Here is a 20,536-nt window from a genome sequence, read left to right on the forward strand (position 1 = left end):
AGCATTAGGGCCCTGGGTGCACCCACCTTCAAGCAGTTTAGCTGGCTGAGTTAAGGAGTTTAGCTTGCCAAATCCAAAGGCAGCTCTTCCACTAATAAGAGCTGTTATGAAGAAAGCTAGAAGCAAGGGCCTAACCCTCCTTTCCTCCTTTTCCCTTGAGAGACACTTTTAAGCAGAGTCTTTATCGTTGGCCCCCTATGTCTGCACCTGGTCTGGTCCCTCCCCGACCTTGACCCGCACCCACTGGCTCCACTTCCCAGCTTGCCCTGCGACCTGCCACCTGAGACCTTGCTGGGTGATCTCCGAACTATGCCCCACCCTGAGGGTCCGATCCTGACCGTCACTCCTGCTCCTTGTTGGTGAGGCCACTGTTCTTGCCTGCCTTGATACTGCGCTCTGCTCCCCCTCCCTTTTGGGGTGGCTGGCCCTCACTGCTCCCCGATAAGCAGCAACAAGCTCACAAGAGTTCCTTCAAATTTGCAAGGCTACCTTTACAGCAAGATGTCCACAACTTTCAGATGAGGACAGAGCATACCAACAGTGTTTAAATACACTCAAGTCACAGCCTAAGATGTACAGAGAAGCCAGGCATACCAACCCGAGGCCTGTTTTGCCGATTACAAACGTGTGCCCTGACGTCACGCTTAGCAAGCCTCCTTCGCCACCTAATGGGTATCAGCCCTGGGAGTTTTCCAATCAACCCGTCTCAGCTACTGCCCACAGTAACACCGTAAGACGAGCCGGAACATCCCAGCCTCTCCCAGTGAACTGACTGCTGCTATTTCGACCTCCCCCTCCTGGGATTAAGGGCAACGCACACCAGATTTTGGCAGGCGCCCCCAGCCAGCCCGCGGAGAAGCAGCCCTCTCACGGCCGAGGCTCGCACGAAGGCACAGGGCGGCAGGTCGGTCCGCCTTGCCCCCGGCTCCAATGAATTGGAGCTATCCGTTTCCTCACGGGCGCACAGGGCATCCCGCCCCTATCAGCGGAGCCCGACATGGGCCACGCAGAAGCAGCGGCTCCCCCGCCTTTCCCTGCGGGGGGGGGACGGGACCGGGCTGGCCGGCGCCCCGCGGCGCCGGCACAGCCTGCGGGCCGCCCGCCGGCCCCCGCCGCCCCCTCAGCGGGGCGCCCCGCCCCGCCCCGCGCGGCCGCCCCGCCTGACGGCTCCTGAGGCGCGCGCACTCCCCGCGGCCGGCACCGCCCACCCCGGCTCGCCGCAGGTGGGAGCAGGCCGCCTCGGCCGCGCATGCGCTGTGGGGGACCACTCGCGCGCCGGGCATTTAAAGGGCCAATGGCTGCAGTATGCTGCCGTGTGCTTGTTGTCTGCGTACCGGGGTGCTCTGCGTGGACGGACGGGCGGGCCCTCCCTCCGCGGTCTAGGTGCATGCCGCGGGGCTGCCCGGCCGCGCCCGGGCCCGCAGGCTTCTGCGGGGCCTCGCGTAGCGCGGGGTGGGCGAGGAGTAGGGCCCGGTCCCCGCTGGGGGCGGGCGGGCGCTGGATTCTTTGGATTGCGGACGTCGCGGGCAAATAAAACACGCGGGCGGGCGGGCGGTTGCGCCGTCCCGGCCGCGTTCCTGCTGCTGGGGGCGGGGAGGGCGAGGAGCGGAGCAGCCGCGGCGCCCCGCGCAGATGGAGCCCAGCCCCGGGAGCCGCGACGCCAGGCCCGCCGTTACGCCGGTGGCGGCGGTGCTGCCGGCGGGCGGGAGCGGGGAGCGCCTGGGTGGCGCCACCCCCAAGCAGTTCTGCGCCGTGCAAGGGAGGCCTCTCGTCAGCTACACGGTGCGGGCGATGGAGAGGTAACGAGGCAGGCGCCGCTCGGCTCCCCGTCCGCGCCCTGCGGGCCTTCCCCTCCGCCCCCGGCCCCCCGCCGCTTCAGACCCGGCCGCCGGTTCTTGCCGGCCCTCGCCGTGCTCTCAGTCCTCAGAAAGCCGCTGGCAGCCGCCCGCCGCCCTCGCCTCAGGCCCTGGGCGCCCCCCGGCGCGACCGCCCCTCGGAGGGTTTGGTTCTGCGTTTCGGTGGGATCTCCTTCCCGCCGCGCCCAGTCATCGTGCGATAAGTGACAGGGCGGCCGGGAGCGCGTAGGCCCGGTGCGGACCGGGGGTGCTCTCGGCTGTGACTGGGCAGGCTCGGCTGGGGAGAGGTACCGGGCGGGAGCTGGGCGCTCTCCCCCGTCCCGGCCTGGCTCTGTCACCGCCGCCCCCGGCGGCTCTCCTCTTTCCCCAGTGCCGCCGGCGCCTTGAAGCTGTGTCGCTTTCCATTACTGCCGGAGACCTGTTCGAGGCCCTCAGCCTCGAAGCTCGAGGGTTTCTGTAGCTGCAGTGGCTGGTGTGGTGAGCTACACGCCCGCCGTAGCTGTTGGAGACAGTCATAATACTATCTGGAGGCCCCGAAAGAAAGCTCTAGTCGGCCATGGCCATTGGAGACGGTCTTAATAGTGTCCAGAGGCCTCGAACAAGGATCCACTCTTCATAGCAGGGTGAACTCGGTGGTCTACAGCGCTGCATTAGGCTTCACCGTTATAGTCCATGGTGAAGTGCCCCGCTGCAGCAAGAAGCTTAAATGCCCCCTTGGTTTTGTTTAAGATATGGTTACTGGGCTAGAAGCTGATAGCTCGCATAGCGGCATGCGTAAATTTTCTTTGTTTACATTGGAGCAAAGAATTTAAGTAATGGGATATCTTAGCAGTCAGGTTTTTCCTTTTCATAAGACTGTTGAGTTCTAGGCATATGACTGACAGTTAATATATTATTGTCAAATGTTAACATAATGTAAGTCTTGTATCTAGTGTCATTTGAAACACTGCAGGTAGGAGTGGAGTGTCAGATCTGGATGTTTTGCAGTAACTTGTAGAAAAGCAAACCTTTAGTTTTTAGAGAGAATAAATGGGAGGAGTGGAGGGTAGTGAAAAGAAATGGAATTGCCAACATCTCCCAAAGTTCTTAACTGATGGAAACTTGTACAACGTCAGAATTGGGACTCTTTTTCCGTTACCACCCAGAGAAGCTTCCCTCAGGTCACTTGTTACTTTATGAAAGAAATATTGCTTGTTTTCTTTATTTAGTTTTCAACAGCCAGTCACAAAGCTAAACACATCACTAAGCAAAACCTCCAATCCAAAGCTTGTCATAGCTGTAATTTCTGCCAAAATGTCATGGGAATCTACAGAGAAGAATAATATCCTCACTTAGTGTATTGGAGACCTGGAAAAGAGAACAGAGTGAGGTTTGGGGAGGAAATGATATTCATAGGAAAATAAAACATTATTCATTTAAAAAAAAAATCTTTCATTTTTGCTGCCAGTAAGCTCTGGGAAAATAACAGTTATTTGAGCAACAGTATTATATTTATGTCCTAAAGCTGCAGAAAATTAGAAGGTTGAATTCTAATTGTACAGTCCAACCAGGCGCATGATCCCAAGTTGATTGTGAGAGTAACAACCTAGTGCTTCCACTTAACTTTAGAAGTGCAATAACTGGTGCCAGTGCTCTCACAGGCAGAGCTTTCTGCCATCTCTGAATTGAAGTGTTGGCTGGTATGTATGTGTTTGGGGAGTTGGGAACAGATGTACTCTAAAGCTTGGAATGGCTTTCATTTTCATCTCAACACTTCTGACTCTGAAACCGCAAAGGAGGTACCTTGTTCTTTTTTGTGCGAATGTACGCGCAAAAATGTAATGTTGAGGAACTGCAGTTTGTCATATAATCTATCACCCAGAAGTGGCAGATTTTCTGTGTTTAGCTTGATGCTATCTTCTGATGTCTATTGTTTATCTGCTCTAATTGAATGAATCATTGACTCATTAACCTGTAATAACTTATATTGAACTGGTTATCTCAGCTAATGCAGCTGGTTTTGAGCTTTTTTTAATCTGGAAAAAATGTAGCAACATACAGACAGAAACACATGAGCAAATCAAGAATTTGCAGCTGCTTTGCATGTGCTTTTTAAAAATCAGGAGAAAAAGATTTTTACACTGTTCAGCTGAAAGTAGTGAGAATTTTAAATATTGATGTGGAAAAACTGGCAGACAAGACAAGAGCAGACATGAATGAATAAGCAGTGCATCCTGTTGCATAGGATGACAGCATGTAGAACGTTGGCCTGCCAATAATAATCAAAGATGATGCCCTTAGGAAGGGGAGGTGAGAAAAAAATAGGGTGAGGAGAAATGATTGGTTTTTATTGCCAGTACAGTGCCACAAATAGGAAGGTCAGGTCCTATCCTGGGGGTGAAATTAAAGTGTGTTAGAGAACTTAAATGTCTGTTTTTTCCCATTGAATTTGTTTCTGCTTTTGTTGACCTATGCAAGGCTTTTGCATCAAGTTCAACAGAACTAGAATGGCATTCCTCCTTTTTGCTTCTGTGCAAACTAGTACGGTTCTTCCTTAATTTTAATTTTTTTTGTGTATGTTTGTTTAGAATAGAACATTTCCAATTCCTTTTCTGAGATGGAGAAATCTCAGCTCTGTGTGCACATGTGCACACATATTTTGCTAAAGCTGTAGAGAGGAAAACAGACCAAGGTAAAGGTTGATTTTTAAAATCATTGTGGGACAAATGAGCTGCTGCTATTCTTGCTGTGCTCATATTTCACCAGTTGTTGAAAGTACAGTGAGAAGTTATGAAAGAGAAAAGCAGAGTTAATATGTTTACTGGCAGAATAAAAATTTTCCATAAAGGTTTCAGACAGCTTTGTTTACTTTGTTTACTGTAATGTAGTTTCTTAAAACAAGTGGCCCGATATAAAAAAAAAAAACATCACCTGGGGGAAGCTTCCAAAGAATTGCCTCTTTGGAAGTGTCTTGTGTAGTTTATTTGCCAGGTATTTTTCCCCATTGACTGATGCATGTTCACTACCTCTACAGGTCACACAATTACGGTTTTGTTAAATGTATCTATTGTGGTAGTTCTTTTTGTCCAGTTAGTATTAGCTTGTTCTTGATATTGCTTATAAGCTAAAAATAATCATAGCAAACAATCCAATTGTTTTAACTTTATGAAGGTATCTTTGTTATCTTGTCTGACTAATAAGGAACATCATCTTTCAGGAAAAAAATGAATGGCTTCTGTACATGAGATGCTTAAAACTTTCTTAATGTACCTGTGAAACTTTTCAGACTTAAAAGCTCCCTGAGTCCACTTTTGTAATGTAAAAGATACATATGTATTCATATATCAATAAAGTCATAACAAAACTGTTATGGAAGAAAAGGAAGTTATGCTTGCATTCTGCAAATGCATTTTGTTCTTGACAGTTCTTTTCTTGTTTGGTGCTTGAATAATAAGATCAGCAAAAGTAATATAATGATTTATTTTGTACCTCTGAAGAGTTTCTGTGGCAGTGAAAGATCATGTCTTACACTACTGAAGCCATCTCAGCAGCGACTGTCTGGTTCTGGCCTTGTTTTGCTGGTACAACTGCTGATTTCAGTAGGTTATATGTTAAATAGATTGTTACTAGTCTGAGTAAGAGTTGCAAGAAACTGAGTGTGAGTATTTAAGCCTTATGTCAGATTTCGGGCTCAGCACTGGTTTGTATGTAAGTGAACTGATAGAGGGTTTAAACCTCAGTCACGTTTGTACCTGAGTATGCCATTTAGGTGGTACAGTCTCAGAGCATAACTCATGGGTTATTTCATTTCCTCTGCCATCTGTGTTGTGAAGTTATTTAATAGCTTAATCTGTTACTGAGTTAATGAGCTCCTTTATTTTGAGTTCTAGCTCAGCTAATATAAATGTATGTACTTTTGTTTGAAATTTAATAAAACAATGCTATTTTCTAGTAGGCAGCTGGTCTGCCTGTCTGTAGGTAATGATGAGGACAGCTACAGGAAACAAATATATAGTCCTTTTCTGCCTCATTGTTTTCCTTCTACTAATACTGAGGTCTTTCCAAGGCAGTTGTAGAGTGATTACAACTGGGGTTACTTTTGTTTCATTTGATCAGACCTGATGATCCATTTTAGAACTACAGCCTATGTTCTATGGAAGCACTAGAGTTCTGTATTTAGTGCTTGTTAAAGCACATTGGGGTACAGTATTTTTCATGCCTTGTGCTGATTCTTTCTGAAGCTTGCATTATCTTCATCTAATATTACAGTTATAAAATTGAAAGGGTGTTGTCGTGGTTTAACCCTAGCTGGCAACTAAACACCACACAGCAGTTCGCTCACTCCCCATCCCCCCCCCCCCCCCTAGTGGGATGAGGGAGAGAATCAGAAGAGTAGAAGTGCGAAAACTCGTGGGTTGAGATAAAGACAGTTTAATAGGTAAAGCAAAAGCCATGCACACAAGCAAAGTAAAACAGGGAATTCATTCACCGCTTCCCATCGGCAGGCAGGTGTTCAGCCATCGCCAGGAAAGCAGGGCTCCATCACATGTAATGGTTCCTTGGGAAGACAAACACTCCCCTTCCTTCTTCCCCCCAGCTTTATATGCTGAGCATGATGTCGTATGGTCTGGGATATCCCTTTGGTCAGCTGGGGTCAGCTGTCCCGGCTGTGTCCCCTCCCATCTTCTTGTGCCCCCCCAGCCTCCTTGCCGGTGGGGTGGGGTGGGGTGAGGTGAGAAGCAGAAAAGGCCTTGGCTCTGTGTAAGCACTGCTCAGCAGTAACTAAAACATCCCTGTTATCAACACTGTTTCAGCACAAATCCAAAACATAGCCCTGTACTAGCTACTATCAAGAAAATTAACTCCATCACAGACAAAACTGGCACAGGTGTTTACTATTTTCAAACTTGTTTCGAGCAGGTCCTGAGCTTATTATTTTAGTATGAAATCTTTCTGAAGAAAAGGGGGTGACAAATTGAGGGAGGAAAAAAAAAGATACATTTACTGCCAGATTGAGTGTATATCCTTCTACTTCATTAAAACACTTTGAAACATTTCCATAAGCAGGTCTTTAAAAGAGTGAGCACCTGTGTGGTGCACAGTTCTCATTCATGAGAATTTGTAGTATACTTTACTGAATTAGTACTTTTCATGAGTTTTGGTGGGACATGTTAGGCTTCAAAGCCTAAGCTGTTCTTGTACCTAATCAGTCTAGAGGATACCTTTATGCTCTTACATGAATAGTTTGCATCTCTAAATCCCAGCTCTAATTATAGACATTAGTCCAGAATGAGTTTAAGGAGGACATACTCAAGTTTATAAATGTGTTTATCCAGACACAGGGTGGAGCTGTGACCGCATCCTGTCACTTTTTGGTGTATTGTATCACTGGAGGCCTTGAGCCATTCCACCCTGTCTGTGCAGAGATTTATCATAGGCTGGCCAGTACTTCTGTACTCTTCTCAGAAGATGCTGTATACTACCAAGTTGCCTCATAATCTGTTTCCTTTGATTCCAGAATGGGAAATGTCAGTGCTCTTCTTACACAGTCACTAGTGAATGTGCAGACTGTCCACTGTTTCTGGGAACTGTGTAAGGCTATAGTCTTTCTGCAAATAGAAGTGCAGAGCTCTTATTTAGTGTGAAATAGCTCTTCTTAAATTTTGCTTTATTTAAATGATTGACTCTCAATTTCAAAAGAAGAACTGAGATGAATCCAATTAGCTTGTCCTAGTAGTGAGTTGAAGTCGTGCAGAGGTGCTAAGTTTTGTGGCTAAATGTAGGACTATGCCAGGACTAATTTGAAAACCTTTTCGTGAACCTTTGGTGAGTGACAAGTTGAAATGAAACTTGAAAACATATGACTTCAGATTTTACATTTGAACAACTTCAGTACTTAAAAAAATGCTGAGAATATGTTGGTTTGGCTGTATTTTCTGCCTTTGTTAATATAATGAACATAAGGACAAATATTTTTCTTTTGAAGAATGCTAATAGCACTTCCATTTATTTTATTTTTAATAGTTATTTTAAAATTCATTGAAATAATTTTCCATGGAGTTCTATTAATTACAAAAAAACCATACAGAAGGTGGAAGATGCTCTGTTGTTTCACATAGTTCTAGGGGATTGGTTTGTATCACAGATGACTGCTTTTGGAGTGAGAATAGTTCCTAGGCAATGCCTTCTCATGAGTTATTGCAGAAACCGATACCTTGAGCCTGCATATTTCTGAACCGTAAATTTCTTGCTCTCGTTCTTCCAACTGGAAGTATTTAGTACCTTTGTCTTGTGTCTGCAAAATTGGTTTCAATTCAATAGCTTTACTAGTTTTAGTTGAGAGAATATACCATACTTGTCTGTCTCCCTTCCTGGTTGGATATGTAGGCTACATATGAGTAATTTTACTGTAGTAAATAGTAAACTGTTTTTGTAATCATTGCTCATCTGATGAGTTTCTTGTCTGTCATGCTAAAAAACCCTCCTGTCATCTGTGGAGACACAGAAAGGAAATAAAACAATTTTAAATCCTTTTTTATGCTCTCTAGATAGCATTTAGGAAATAAGGCACTCAAATAGCTGGATTTCAATTATGGTATTTCTGTTATTTTGAAGTACAGTATGCCACATGTGACTATAATTTGTATTCCTAGGTCCTTTGACACAAGTATGACTTCAGCCTAACTTCATTTATGACTGGTTTTAATCTTGTGGATTGTGGGTCATTCTCCCCCCACACCACCCCTCAATTGTAGAGCTAGGCTGATACCAATAGTAAAAGCTTGAAGTTCTCTAAAAATATGCTTTTCATATTATGGTAATTTTACCTAGCATAGCTATGGTTTTACATTGTGATCTTTGTTTCAGAGTTTTTCTTGATCCTCTTATTCACTTGTACACAGTGTACTGCACAGTAGAACACGGAGTACTCCAGGTCCCAGGAATTACCAATTTATTGGAGACTGAATTTAGAGAAGGCTAAAATAACAGACTGTAGCCGATTGATTTAGAAGTTGTGTTTGAAGTTAGGAATGAGGCTGGGGTAAGAAATGTTTTGAAGGCTTTTCGAAGAGTTATCAGAAGGTGCGCTTTTTTTTTTTTTCTTTTCCTCCTGCAAACTGGTTGTTGGAAGCAAGTCCCTTCCCAGAATTCCAGTTACTTTGGTCGACATCCATGTATTGGTAGAGATCCTCTCATGTAGCTCTCCCTTTAGGGGTGGAGTGCTAATACACACACAAAAACATGGACTTGAGTATATTGAGAAATGCTTTATTTAGCCAGCTTGAATTTCTTTTTGTATTAATTTCTTTGTTTCATGGAGATATCTGTACTTTTATTTAGTCATTCATGTCTACTTTCTCTGGTTTTGTACTGTTTCTTCTAGGATAAGTTGGATAGCCGACATTATTGTGGTGGTCTCTCCTGAAAATATTGAAATAATGAAGTCTATCGTTGAAAGATATGGCCACAAAAGAGTTACGATAGTAAAAGGTGGAATAACTCGTCATCGGTCAATTTTCAATGGATTGAAAGTATTTGCAGAGAATAAATTTTCCAACCATCTGCTCCAGAAACCAGAAGTAGTGATTATCCATGATGCTGTGAGGCCATTTGTTGAAGAAGATATTCTTTCAAAAGTGGTTATGGCTGCTAAAGAACATGGGGTATGTACTATACAGCAATGCAACTCTGAAGTGTTTTTTATACTGTACAGTGTAAAATCACGACTGATAAGTAAGGATTTTCCTAGCAATTTTATTAATGTATTATGTTGATTTTTAAGTAGAACAGATTCAGAATCCCTGTTATGCAGAGAGGTCAGATGGGGGAGGGAGACATTTTTAAATGCCGCAGGCGTTATTTGCTATGGGGAGTAATTATTGCCATAGAGACTGTCAGTAAGAGATTGAATTAATCACCAATTTGTTAGTTGAAAGGTAGATTACATAATGATAGTTTACCTTTTTGTCCATGCAGAATTCTTGCCTAACGCTAGAGTAGTTCAGTTGGTGATTACTCATAATAGCTAAAGAGAGTACTGCATTGGTTGAATTGCAAACTTCATGTGTTTTCATCTCAAACTTATATGCAAATCCTGAATGAGTGGCAAGAGAGCTATCTCTGTATTAATCTAAATTTTTCTAGAATCCATAAGCATTGCAAACTGCTGGAAAAAGGGGAAGCAGTAAGCCTCCAACCGTAGGTTGGAGATCCTCCTGGTCATCACTGCATCTGAGGACTAGGAATATTCACAGGAACCTGAAAGGTTTCTGAGAAAGTAAGTGATATGTGAAGGGGAAGTGTTGGTAGAAGTTGTATTATGCAAGTAGAATGGTAGAGTTATTATTGTACAATTTGCTATCTTTACCTTGTACTTCAGTTCTCCATTAATAAAATTGTAGAATGCTTCTCTACTTCTAGGAGATGATTTGAGGTAGAAGTCATTAGTGACAGCAGATTGTTTGGGTAGTAGAAAGCTAGGAAAATCTACCACTTTTTCAGGAAATGAGGTAAAACATAAGTTAATTGACAGATAATTCGCAACTTTGACAGTGGAATAAAGAGTCCAAAGAATGAGTTGTGGTATTTCCTTAGCGCCTCCACCTTTTTTTGAAAGCTTGTAGTGTAAAAGGGGAATGTACCACTTGTTAAAATAGTCATTATGAAAATTAAATTATGTAAGGTCTCTCAGAATATTGTGTTAGAAATCTAAATATATTGAGCTTCTTACTAGTAGGGCTGTACTTTTGTAGATTGGCTTAATAAAAAATGGCAATAAATAGAAACTCTGCTCTGTAGTTTTCAGTGATACAGAACATAAGTTTCCAGTCATTAAAACTTAAATTCTGTTAGAATTTTAACAAGGTTTTTGACCTTTCTCATATAGCACAAAATAGCTTTCCAGAATTGATTGTCTGCCAAAGACTTTAAAATAGATCTGCTTTGTAAATCTGTTTTAAATGAGATTCTTTGAGAGTAGTAGAAGAATGGGGTTAATTGTACTGATGTTGAGTTGAAATGAGAATAACTGTTTTCTCAATGTATTTGTGTTTACGTGTCTTGCATGTTAAGGTTTATCATATCTCATTTGTCTTTGTGTTTGAGTTTTTTAACTTGTTCACTTTTTCTTGAAACTTGTGTGATTTTAATGTAATATTTTTTCATGGTTTTCTTTTTAATTGGGTGTAAGACATTTTCAGTAAAACAGTAGGGAACCAAGGCAATCTCCACTGACCTTCTCAAGGCAGTGTACTCTAGTTCGTCTGAACTTCTGACTGGTAAATATTTTCTTACCTAGATCACTGAGGTATCATTTGATCTCAAAAAGGTGATCTTATACATTTGTCATAGTCTTTTCCATTGTATAATGTCTGTCTGAAATGTGCGTGGTATTTATTGGCTCTGTAGTGGCTTCCTGTGTTGGCTTAGATCCACTGAATTTAGTGAGGCTAGGCTATCAGGGAACTGGACTCCAAAAGCTGTTAGCTATTGATGTTACCTGACAAAGTAATTGAATTAAGGAACATGAGAAGAACTTCATTTTATATAACGAATAGGAGAAGCTTCCTGCCAGAGAGAGGTGGCTATCTTCACTCAACAACTACAGAATTCTGCAGAACTAAGTGACTGGAAAGCTTAGACTCTTGCTCAAAACTGACACGCGTGGTTTTGAATATCAGAAAAAAAATTGATCGAGAGAAGCTATCATCTTTAGTTCTTCCTATAGTCAAATTCTTTGCATGTCTAAAAGGGAGTAAATTCTTCAATCTTTCAGTACAAAAAGTAATTACTTCCTTTTGCATTATATAGAAAGGTACAAAACCTGGCAGAAACATCATATTAAATCACTGGTGTAATAGGGGTAATGCTGTATTGTTGTTCATCTGCATACCATATAGATAGCATAAGTATGAGAAGCTTTAATGTTCTTTAAAATGGCAATTGATCAAGTAAGTTATTGCACTTATAGCTGCCAATTGTCAGACAAATAAACTGCTTTATTACACTTACTAATCAGTTTGTTATTTGCCTGTAGGAATCAAAATGTGCACCTTATCCAGAACTAATAAATTATGCCTTAAATCCCCCAAACAATCCCTTGATTATGTGAAAATATTACTTTGTAACCAATTAAATTCCATTTATGTTTTGGGGGTAATTTTGTAATTAAAATTACATGTTTCTAGAAACAAATTCTTTATTGCTAGTAAAAGTTGGGAAAAGTGGAAGCTTCAGAAGGCATCAGTCCAAAGCCTCTAGCAATATCTCATTGCCAACATTGCATTTTAAACAACATAACTAAAAAGAAAAATGCTTACAAGAAAAAAAATCAGGAAGGTGGGGGGGAACTTGTCAGTTCTGCTGTTGAGAGTTAAAAAAAAGTCACATACAAAGACTCTCTCATTCTGTAGTTAACATAAACTAGATTTGAAAGTATAGTTTATTTCTTTGAAAGGACTGAATCAAAATGGCATTCTTAAAAGCTGATTTCTGGAAGCTGTCTAACATCATTATTTTATTCTCGGCTTTAGCAAGGATCTGAACAAAGCATACATGCCAACACAGATGTACAGTGCTACTCAGTCTCATGGACTCTTATTCACATACACAATCAGTCAAAATAATACCCCCAGACAGAAAACACTACATATTATGCTCAGTCTGTTCCTGTCTCTGAGTTTACTCAGACTCAGTGCTGCAGTTATCAGTCTTACTGTATCAGAATGCTGGAGCAGAAAACATGCACCCATACACATGCTGTTCTTTCACCCAGTTAGCAAAATAAAATGCTTTATGTATGATTGTTGAGTTGCATTAGCAAAATATGGTGGGTGGCAAATCAAAACCCACCTCCTTTTCTCCACTGAAGGTGAAGGAGGACTTGGGTGGATAAATAGCTGATCTGGTGTCGTATACTTGAGTGGGGATGGCAATGCTGGAGCAGTTCTGCTCACTCTGTCCTTCCTTTGTTCTTTTTCTCTTAGAAGCAGTTATCTTTTTTATGTTTTCTTATTATCTCCTCTGTTTTTGCCATATATGGAATATTTTACACATGATCTTTGTCCTCTTTGTTATACTCAAAGACTGATTTTAGCCAGCTGTAATGGCTGCATTAGTAACAGACCATTTTTGATTCATATTTATACATTGGGTCATCTGAAGTCATCCTGTGCCTGTGTTCTTAGAGGTTCTGCTTTCATTGTAAGCTTGATACTTTGGGGGGCTCCTGCTGTCCTGTCAGACACTTGTGCAAAAGCAGAATCAAGAACTGATGACATATTACCATCTTGACATGATTTTTATTCCACTGGTGGAATTAGTTCTGTAGTTTAGTAGACTCTGACTTATGTCAATGTAAAAATACATATTAATGAATTGTAGGGGCGTTATATAGCAATTTTAGAAGAAAACAACATTTGAAGAGCTACATTATTGTGTAGAGCAGAATCTGTTCAGTAGCCCTGAAACTTTTCTGAATGTGTGAAGAAATCAAGTGTGGTTTTGCTGCTGTACAGAAAATAGTTATACAACGCATTATTCCTTTTTCAACTCTGTAGTAATGGATAACTATTGGAAACATACTGATGTTTCCATAGCTTATGGCATTATTGGTCCCATAGAAAGTTATAACCTTCTCACCCAAGTTGTTAATTCTTTTCTGTGTTGAATGGAAAACTAATGTATTGTTAGCAAATACTTGAAGTCTTTGTCCTAACAAGATGCAGTGTTTGATGGTGGGAAAGCACTGGTAAGGGGAGAAACAGCTCTGTCATTTCCCAGTCTCAATTTAAGTGATTTAGATGATTCATTGCATTCATTAGGAAGGATGCAACTCAACCAACTGAAATACATAAATCATAGACAGAAACTTAAATTATAATCTCCCTTTCTTCTTTGCTGCATTTCTGTGTTGTACTAACAGAGTCAGCTGTACCTAATACAACTAGTATTTCATTCTTTTTAAAAAGGGGACTTAATCCCACGTTTTTTAGCTTCTGGAAAGTCTACACATACAGTAATTTTTACCTTACTTTTTTTGGGGTAGGATTAGGTTATCCTGGAAATAAACTTTGAGCATAGCTTCCTGTACATAAATGGTTGCTGAGGTCATTTTTATGTAATGTCTATAAAATGTACCTCCTTTAAATTTAGAGAAACTACAAATATGACACTGCTGTTGATTTTAGACTAATTAAAATCTGTATGCTTCATCTGAGAAAACAATGTGACTTTGGAAAATGAAGCAGCCTTTAGCAAAGATGCGTCTACTTAGTACTCAGATTTGTCCTTCCTGCAGCAGATCAAAGGAGTAAAGAAAGTAAAATAAGGGAAATCTCAGCTTGTCCAGCATGTGTGAGGAGCTGAATAAAGGCCTTGGATCATTCTAGCCACTTCTACATGGCAAGATCAGGAAGAGATTCTTAGCCATATCTCTCTGGCTAAGGATTAGGCATGCACACCTCCCCAAGTTTTTCCCTTTTTCACCAAATATTGCACTGAAAAGAAATCTGAGTTTTCATCCAGAAATGCCCCCAGCTGCGTTTTGGCTGAGTTGGTGTTCCGGGTGGTTGTGGCAAGGACAACACCAGCCCTGCAGGTTAGGTGAACTTCTGAAAGCCAACTTGGCCTGTTTCATATGCTGTAATAGTTTGCTGGACTGGTTCTGTGCTTATCCTCCTGTTTCCAAGAAGGTAAGTGGGTTGTGGTACAGATAGAACTAAAACTGCCTTGAGGAGCATGTAGGAGAGAATTCATGAGGTATCAAATTCATACATACAAGTATTAGAGTCACTATTTGAGCCAAACTTGCATAGTAAGGTATAATGATCCATTTTATGAGGCCCTTGATAACAGAAAAGGTCTTGGATGAAGCTCGTATAGAAAGGTGACTTGAAATTTTGAATCTAATGGGCTGTGAGAGAAAGAAGCTTGGGTGCAAGGTTTCCTGCAAGGAGAGGACACAAGCAGTTCTGAGGGAAGCAGGTGAGCAAATTCAGAAGGCAAAGACATTTGATAAGCAGGTGCAGAGTTGCTTAGGGAACTGCATGACCACAAACTATAGTGCCTGTGGTTTTGGTTGCTCAGGACTGTGTGTGTGGGAAAGAGTTATTAATTAAACGTTGCAGTTTTGCATTTGGTTGATTAAATTGTGCAAGAGTCCTCCTACAATACCTCAAGATTTTTTTTCATCTTTCTTTGTAATGTGATGCAAATTATGTGTTTAATGATATGCAGTGGATCAGTAGACTTCACATCATGATATTGCTGATTTTGTAATGATGTAGACTTTCTGGAGGTAAAATATAACTTCTTAACTGTAATTGTAACTCCTGTGGCAGTAGCTTCAAGATTTCTACTCCACTGAATACAAATGTTAACTCTTCTTTATATTGACTTAGTCTAATATGCAAAATCCTTTGTTGCACAGTGCACTCTGATAGCTTTTTGCAATGTAAATCAGTAATTAGGTTATGAAAGATGGCTTGCTGACTGTAAGATGTGTTTTGTTACTTGTTAACGCAAGATAATACTGTGCAGTCAAAGTAAAATAAACAGTCTTGTTAATTTTAGAGGCAAAAATGATTGTTTTCTTGATTCATTAATTTTTATAGCAAATATTCTGTTTAATTTTTGCCACCTAGATTTGCAGTATAGCACTAGTTAGAACTAGAGAGTGCTGATAGCTCATCTTATTGTCATCTTATGTTGAATGAATGCCAAAATTTGAAGCTGTAAGTATACTTTAAAATATTTCTAAAAATTTTGAAAACTATTGGTAGCATACTGGCCACGTGATTTGCTTTGGAACGTTTAAATTGCTTAGACTGAATTTTACATGTTATAGAATCCATCATAATTGTGTATCATATACAACTATTGCTGACAACTGAAAAGATTAAATACGTCCTAAGAAAGTCTTGAAGCAGTATACCAGCATGTGCTGCTCTTCAGGTGGGGGATGCTATGTGTGGTCTGGATCATATGCTTAGTATGGATCTTTGGTAGCATTATGCAGGCTTTATACAAACTTTGAAGTACTTTAAAAAAATCTATCAAGAAGAAAACAAAACCTTAATAAATGAGAACATGTTGTTAAACATTACCAGTTGTTGGCACTGTGACAAAAATTAGCTGAATATGTTGACTAAGGTAATAAGACCTTATTTGGCTAATAATATGATAAAATGTATTTTATTGAATATACAGTACTATTGTATTTATGGAAAACACGAACTTCCTCTACCATTCTTTTATTTCTCACAAGGAATGCACAGATAAGGAATGCATGAGAAGAAATGCTATATAATTTGTATGACACCATTATAAACGTATGTATTGGTTTAATCCTGCTAACTTTTGTAATTTTATTCTTTATTGTGTTAAAAATAGTACATCTGATTTATGGCAGTAACTCATGATATAAGAGCAACATGAATGACATTCTTAAGACTTATTTTCAGTCTGCTTTTTTAAAAAAATACAATTTTAATATGAAATCAAGTGTTTACATAAACTAGTTGTATTGTTGTTGTTTGCAGTACCGCTCTTTGCTTTTTCTTAGTATATATGTATGTTCTTGGTTTTGCTTCTTTTCCACTTTCAGTATGTTCTTGAGCTTGTTTTCAGTGCTGTGTGTTGAAGAATTGTGGCCTGTGATACACCTGGTTCTGCTTTCTTCCTCCACCTCATATATATTTTCAGTTGCATATTCCTATCATCCTGTCTTTTTGAGGGGAATCCTCCTGATTTTATTTGAGAAATCTTACTTTTTCCACAGAATAACATTTAGAATTTAGCATGTTGTTGATTAGATCTGACGCTTAGAGGTAAATGCTTTAAATACAAAAGAACAAAAATTAGGTAAAGTAAAAAAGAACATTTGCAGTCTTAATTTTTGAGCAACAGTTTCTGTTATTGGTAATCTTCTTTAGTTTGCTATAGCTAATTGAGGCTCTGACATGTCTTGATGTACATGTACTATCCCCAGTTACTCAGATAGTATGTTCTGATAAAGGTGACCTCATTAGAAGAAATGTTTTCTTTTTCTTAAACAGTGTCATAAATATACATTACATTTGTTTAAGGCATCCTCTGTCTTTGAAGTCAGTTCAGTGTACAACATAGTGTCAGCTCATTAACATTGGATCAAAGTGTATATTAAATTTCTGATTAAACATCCCCTCTTTTGCAGCTAGGAATAAACACAATTATAACTTCTTCCTTCCTGGTGTTGGTTTAAGATTAACATGTGCCCAATTTTAGTGAGTTTGACTGTTGCTCCTAGCCAGCTGGGTAAACAGACTTTAAGGAAATGAGGTGAAGTTTAGCATACAAACCTTTTTTCATAGTGTTCAAAACTCCTTACATCTGTTCTAATTAACCTTCTTTTTGTCTGGCTGATGATTAGGTTTAATATCTGTGTTACTCCAGGCTTGTTTAACATTTCAACCAGTGCTCTCCTTGGGCAATTAAAAGCTGCCAGTACAAATATGTCAAGATAGCTGGAATTGGACTTGTTGGTGATACTGCCTACATAGAAGAAATTTTAGTGGGTATCTCACTAATGAGAATCAAAGATGGTGTGCCCATAATGACTATGAATTTTGTTGGGGTTTTTTGCCAACAAAATTCAAAATAAGGTAATTTAAGAATTACTCTTGTTGTTTAAAAAAAGGAAGATACCTGGCAGAAAGAAGGTAACCTTTTTTTCTTCAGCCTTAAACTCCAATGGATACACAGCCCAGGTTGTGGATTGTACTTGTTTGTCAGTAGAAGGAATCCTGTCCCCACCACAGCACTGCCACACAAATTATGTCTATGCTACATGGTAGAGTCTGGGTGTGAGTGTGGGTGAAAAAGTATGATGTGCCCTGGACTCAAATTTGTGTTTCTGCATGATAATGAGAGTACCTCTACCTTTATTGTGGTCTGCTATTCTTTACTGAGTGAGTCATCCTGGTTGTCCTGTAGTCCTGACTGTATGCCATATCTGGTCCTTCAAAAGAAGCGTGCAGCTGAGGTACTGGTTTGGGGGGGTCTTTTGGACGTGACATTAACAGAAGGAGTTATGGGGGCAGATTGTGACAGGTTTGAGTTGAACCCATGCAGCCAGACTGCTGCCTTGCCTTGCTGTACAGCAAGTAGGTGGCTTCTGGGTGCAGAAGGAGGTTATGAACTCTGTGGACTATGTGCAGTCTTGGATTGGTTCAGTTTGGAAGTTTGGCTAGTTTGGGCTTGAACATGTGTTCACGCCTAAGTTTAGAAAACTTTGCACATATAGCCAAACTGTAGTTATCAACTATACTTCTGTATAGGAGTGGTAGCTGATAGTTTGTGTTGTTATTTCATCTATGTCCCGATCTTTTCCATCTAAATAGAATTAATTTGCCAGGATTTTTGTAGGCTGGAGGAGGAAATACTCCAAGTCTTCCACCTCTGCAGTGGAATCATAAAACTTCTCATAGATTACAACTTTTGGTTATAGAGAAGATAAAATGTGACCCTAGATAACAGCTGGATACAAAATGCAGAAAACGAAAAGAAAAAAAGAAACATAAGAAAAAACAATGCCATATTTCAATGTGATACCTTGAATGTGCATTGGAATAAATTCTCTAATTGCTTTATTTTACAAAGATAGTTATATGACTTTGTTTAAGTAGATATTCTCCCCTTCAGATTTACAATATAAAAGATTTCAAAAGAACATCCTCTTAAATATGTGAAATATTTTAATCTTATAATTGAGTTTTTGAATTTTGCTTTGAAGATTCTGTTTGATAAATTTGAAATAAGAAATCTTTCAGTAGAGACAATTCTTCTAACTTAAATGGTAATTACTGAGTCTGGCTGAAGCATGTTGATTACTACAGATACAATTAGTTTGAGTGCAGATGTCTGAATAGAAATGCATGTTTCTACCTGTTTCATGCATCACTGATACTGTGTTTATTTCTGTATTTTTTCATACTGTAGTTGGCTGTGAATGCCCTTCATGGCAAGTAGTTTGATCTGTGTAAAAGAATACTTTCCCTGTAGTAACATGTGGAAACAATTTGATGGAATAAAATGAGAAGAAATTAATCATAGTTATTCTGAGCTTCTTTCACTGGTACATAGCCAGACCTAATTTAGACTGAAATCCTTAAGAGATGGTAGTGTTTGGTAACATATAAATAATCTTTCACCTAATAAAAAACATTCCAGGACATATTTGTAAACTGTTAGATACCTAGCTTGTCTAAATTAACATCGATTATTATTGTTACGTAGTTGAACAGTGTCCTAATGCAATCCTTGTCTTCATGGAAAAGCAAGATAAAATTGTTTGTGTATTTACCAAATTCACCTCTACAAAATTGACTTTAATGGAGTTCCAAGATGGATGTATTTGTCCTACTAAGTGTGACTAGCCCCACAGTCTCCAGCATACAGTTTTGACGAAGTCAGCTGCTTTGAAGTGATGAAAATATATTTCTAATATACTTCTATTTATAGTGTATATATGCAAGACAAGTTTATTTTTTCTAAGGCAGGGTGACTAAATTATTTGGGAGTCTTGGTTCAGTACTATTTTGCTTGTCACAGTTGAAAACAACTCTGATTAAAGAATGAATAAGTATGAATATTGAGAAAACATTAAAAACATGAGAATAGGGACATTCTTTTAAAGATAGCACTCATAAGCTATGCTTGTATGTGTTTGACATCAGGTCTATTCCTAAGTAAATTTAAAACATTGAGTCTAATGCAGTTAGGGTGAGTGAGATATAAAATGTACATTTACTTAATGCTACTAGACAGCTGAGAAGATGGAAAGCATAGGGAAAATGAATTTCAGGGGAGATAGAGGCTATGAATGAAGAAGAAAAGTATTGTTGGTGTAATTAAATGTAGAAGGGAGTCATGCTAGAAGGATGGGAGAGTCTGCTCATTTAGGACTAGACTCTGTAAAGTTTTAGACTGTGATTCCCACTCACTTGAAATTTAGGGTTGCAAATTGGCTGTGTAAGTGAACTTTTTGGGTCTTCATCAGTACTTGGGGCCTACTGGGGACAGGGGCATGCCAAAGATGTAGCATACTTTTTTTTTAGTATGCCAGCCTGCAGGATCTATGGTTGTCTAGGCTTGTTACCACACTGTTGTAAAACAAAAGGAATTGTACTTATAGTATTTTTCGTAAGGATTTTGTGACACTGCATTTTTTTTTTTTTTCTTTTCCTAGTCCATATCACTCAACTTGTTGAGCTTTGCAGCTGTTTAGCATTGTTGTGTTTCAACTTTGGCTATCAAAAATGACCAGATCAGTGATGTGGGTGTGTTGGTTTTCATGCTCTTTTGGAGCTTCTGGCTCTTTGATAACTTGTTCTTGGTAGGTTGTATTCTAGATGTGGAAATGCACTATGTGTTGGGGGTATTTGTAATCTGGATAGTTTCTTGCATGTCATATAAGGTCCATCTGCCCCCCTAATCCTTTTGGAAATTTTAGTGGGTTCTGTTTTGTGTTTTTTTTTAAATAAAATGAGGATTTTCAGTTTTTATGAATACTCAGTAAAAATAAGCTATACTGCATTGTGTCAGTCAGGTTGCTATGTTGTGCGTAGGCTTCTGTGGCCTAAACATTCGTACTTCATTTTGTAATAAAAGATGTCATCAATACTGCTTGGATTTTACTCTCCTTGTGTTGACTGTGTTGTCTG

The 20,536-nt window shown here is 40.0% G+C and overlaps 1 protein-coding gene across 12 annotated transcripts in view; it reads left to right on the forward strand.

Annotated features, from left to right (window-relative positions):
- The first annotated feature begins 1,459 nt into the window (after positions 1-1,459).
- CRPPA (CDP-L-ribitol pyrophosphorylase A) overlaps positions 1,460-20,536 on the forward strand; it is a 120,444-nt gene continuing 101,367 nt past the window's right edge. For 11 of the 12 annotated variants that reach the window (XR_003922619.2, XR_003922620.2, XM_030008355.1 and 8 more), the window contains exons 1-2: positions 1,460-1,799; positions 9,220-9,499. Coding sequence is in view for 10 of the 12 variants with exons in the window: in XM_030008355.1 (XP_029864215.1) it covers positions 1,633-1,799; positions 9,220-9,499 (447 nt within the window). In the remaining 2 variants the exon portion in view is untranslated. Of the gene's footprint in view, positions 1,800-1,840; positions 4,827-9,219; positions 9,500-20,536 lie in introns of those variants that run through there. The other variant, XM_030008361.2, reaches the window with a different exon arrangement.

This window comes from Aquila chrysaetos, chromosome 3, assembly GCF_900496995.4.
Source record: "Aquila chrysaetos chrysaetos chromosome 3, bAquChr1.4, whole genome shotgun sequence".
NCBI classification, from domain to species: domain Eukaryota; kingdom Metazoa; phylum Chordata; class Aves; order Accipitriformes; family Accipitridae; genus Aquila; species Aquila chrysaetos.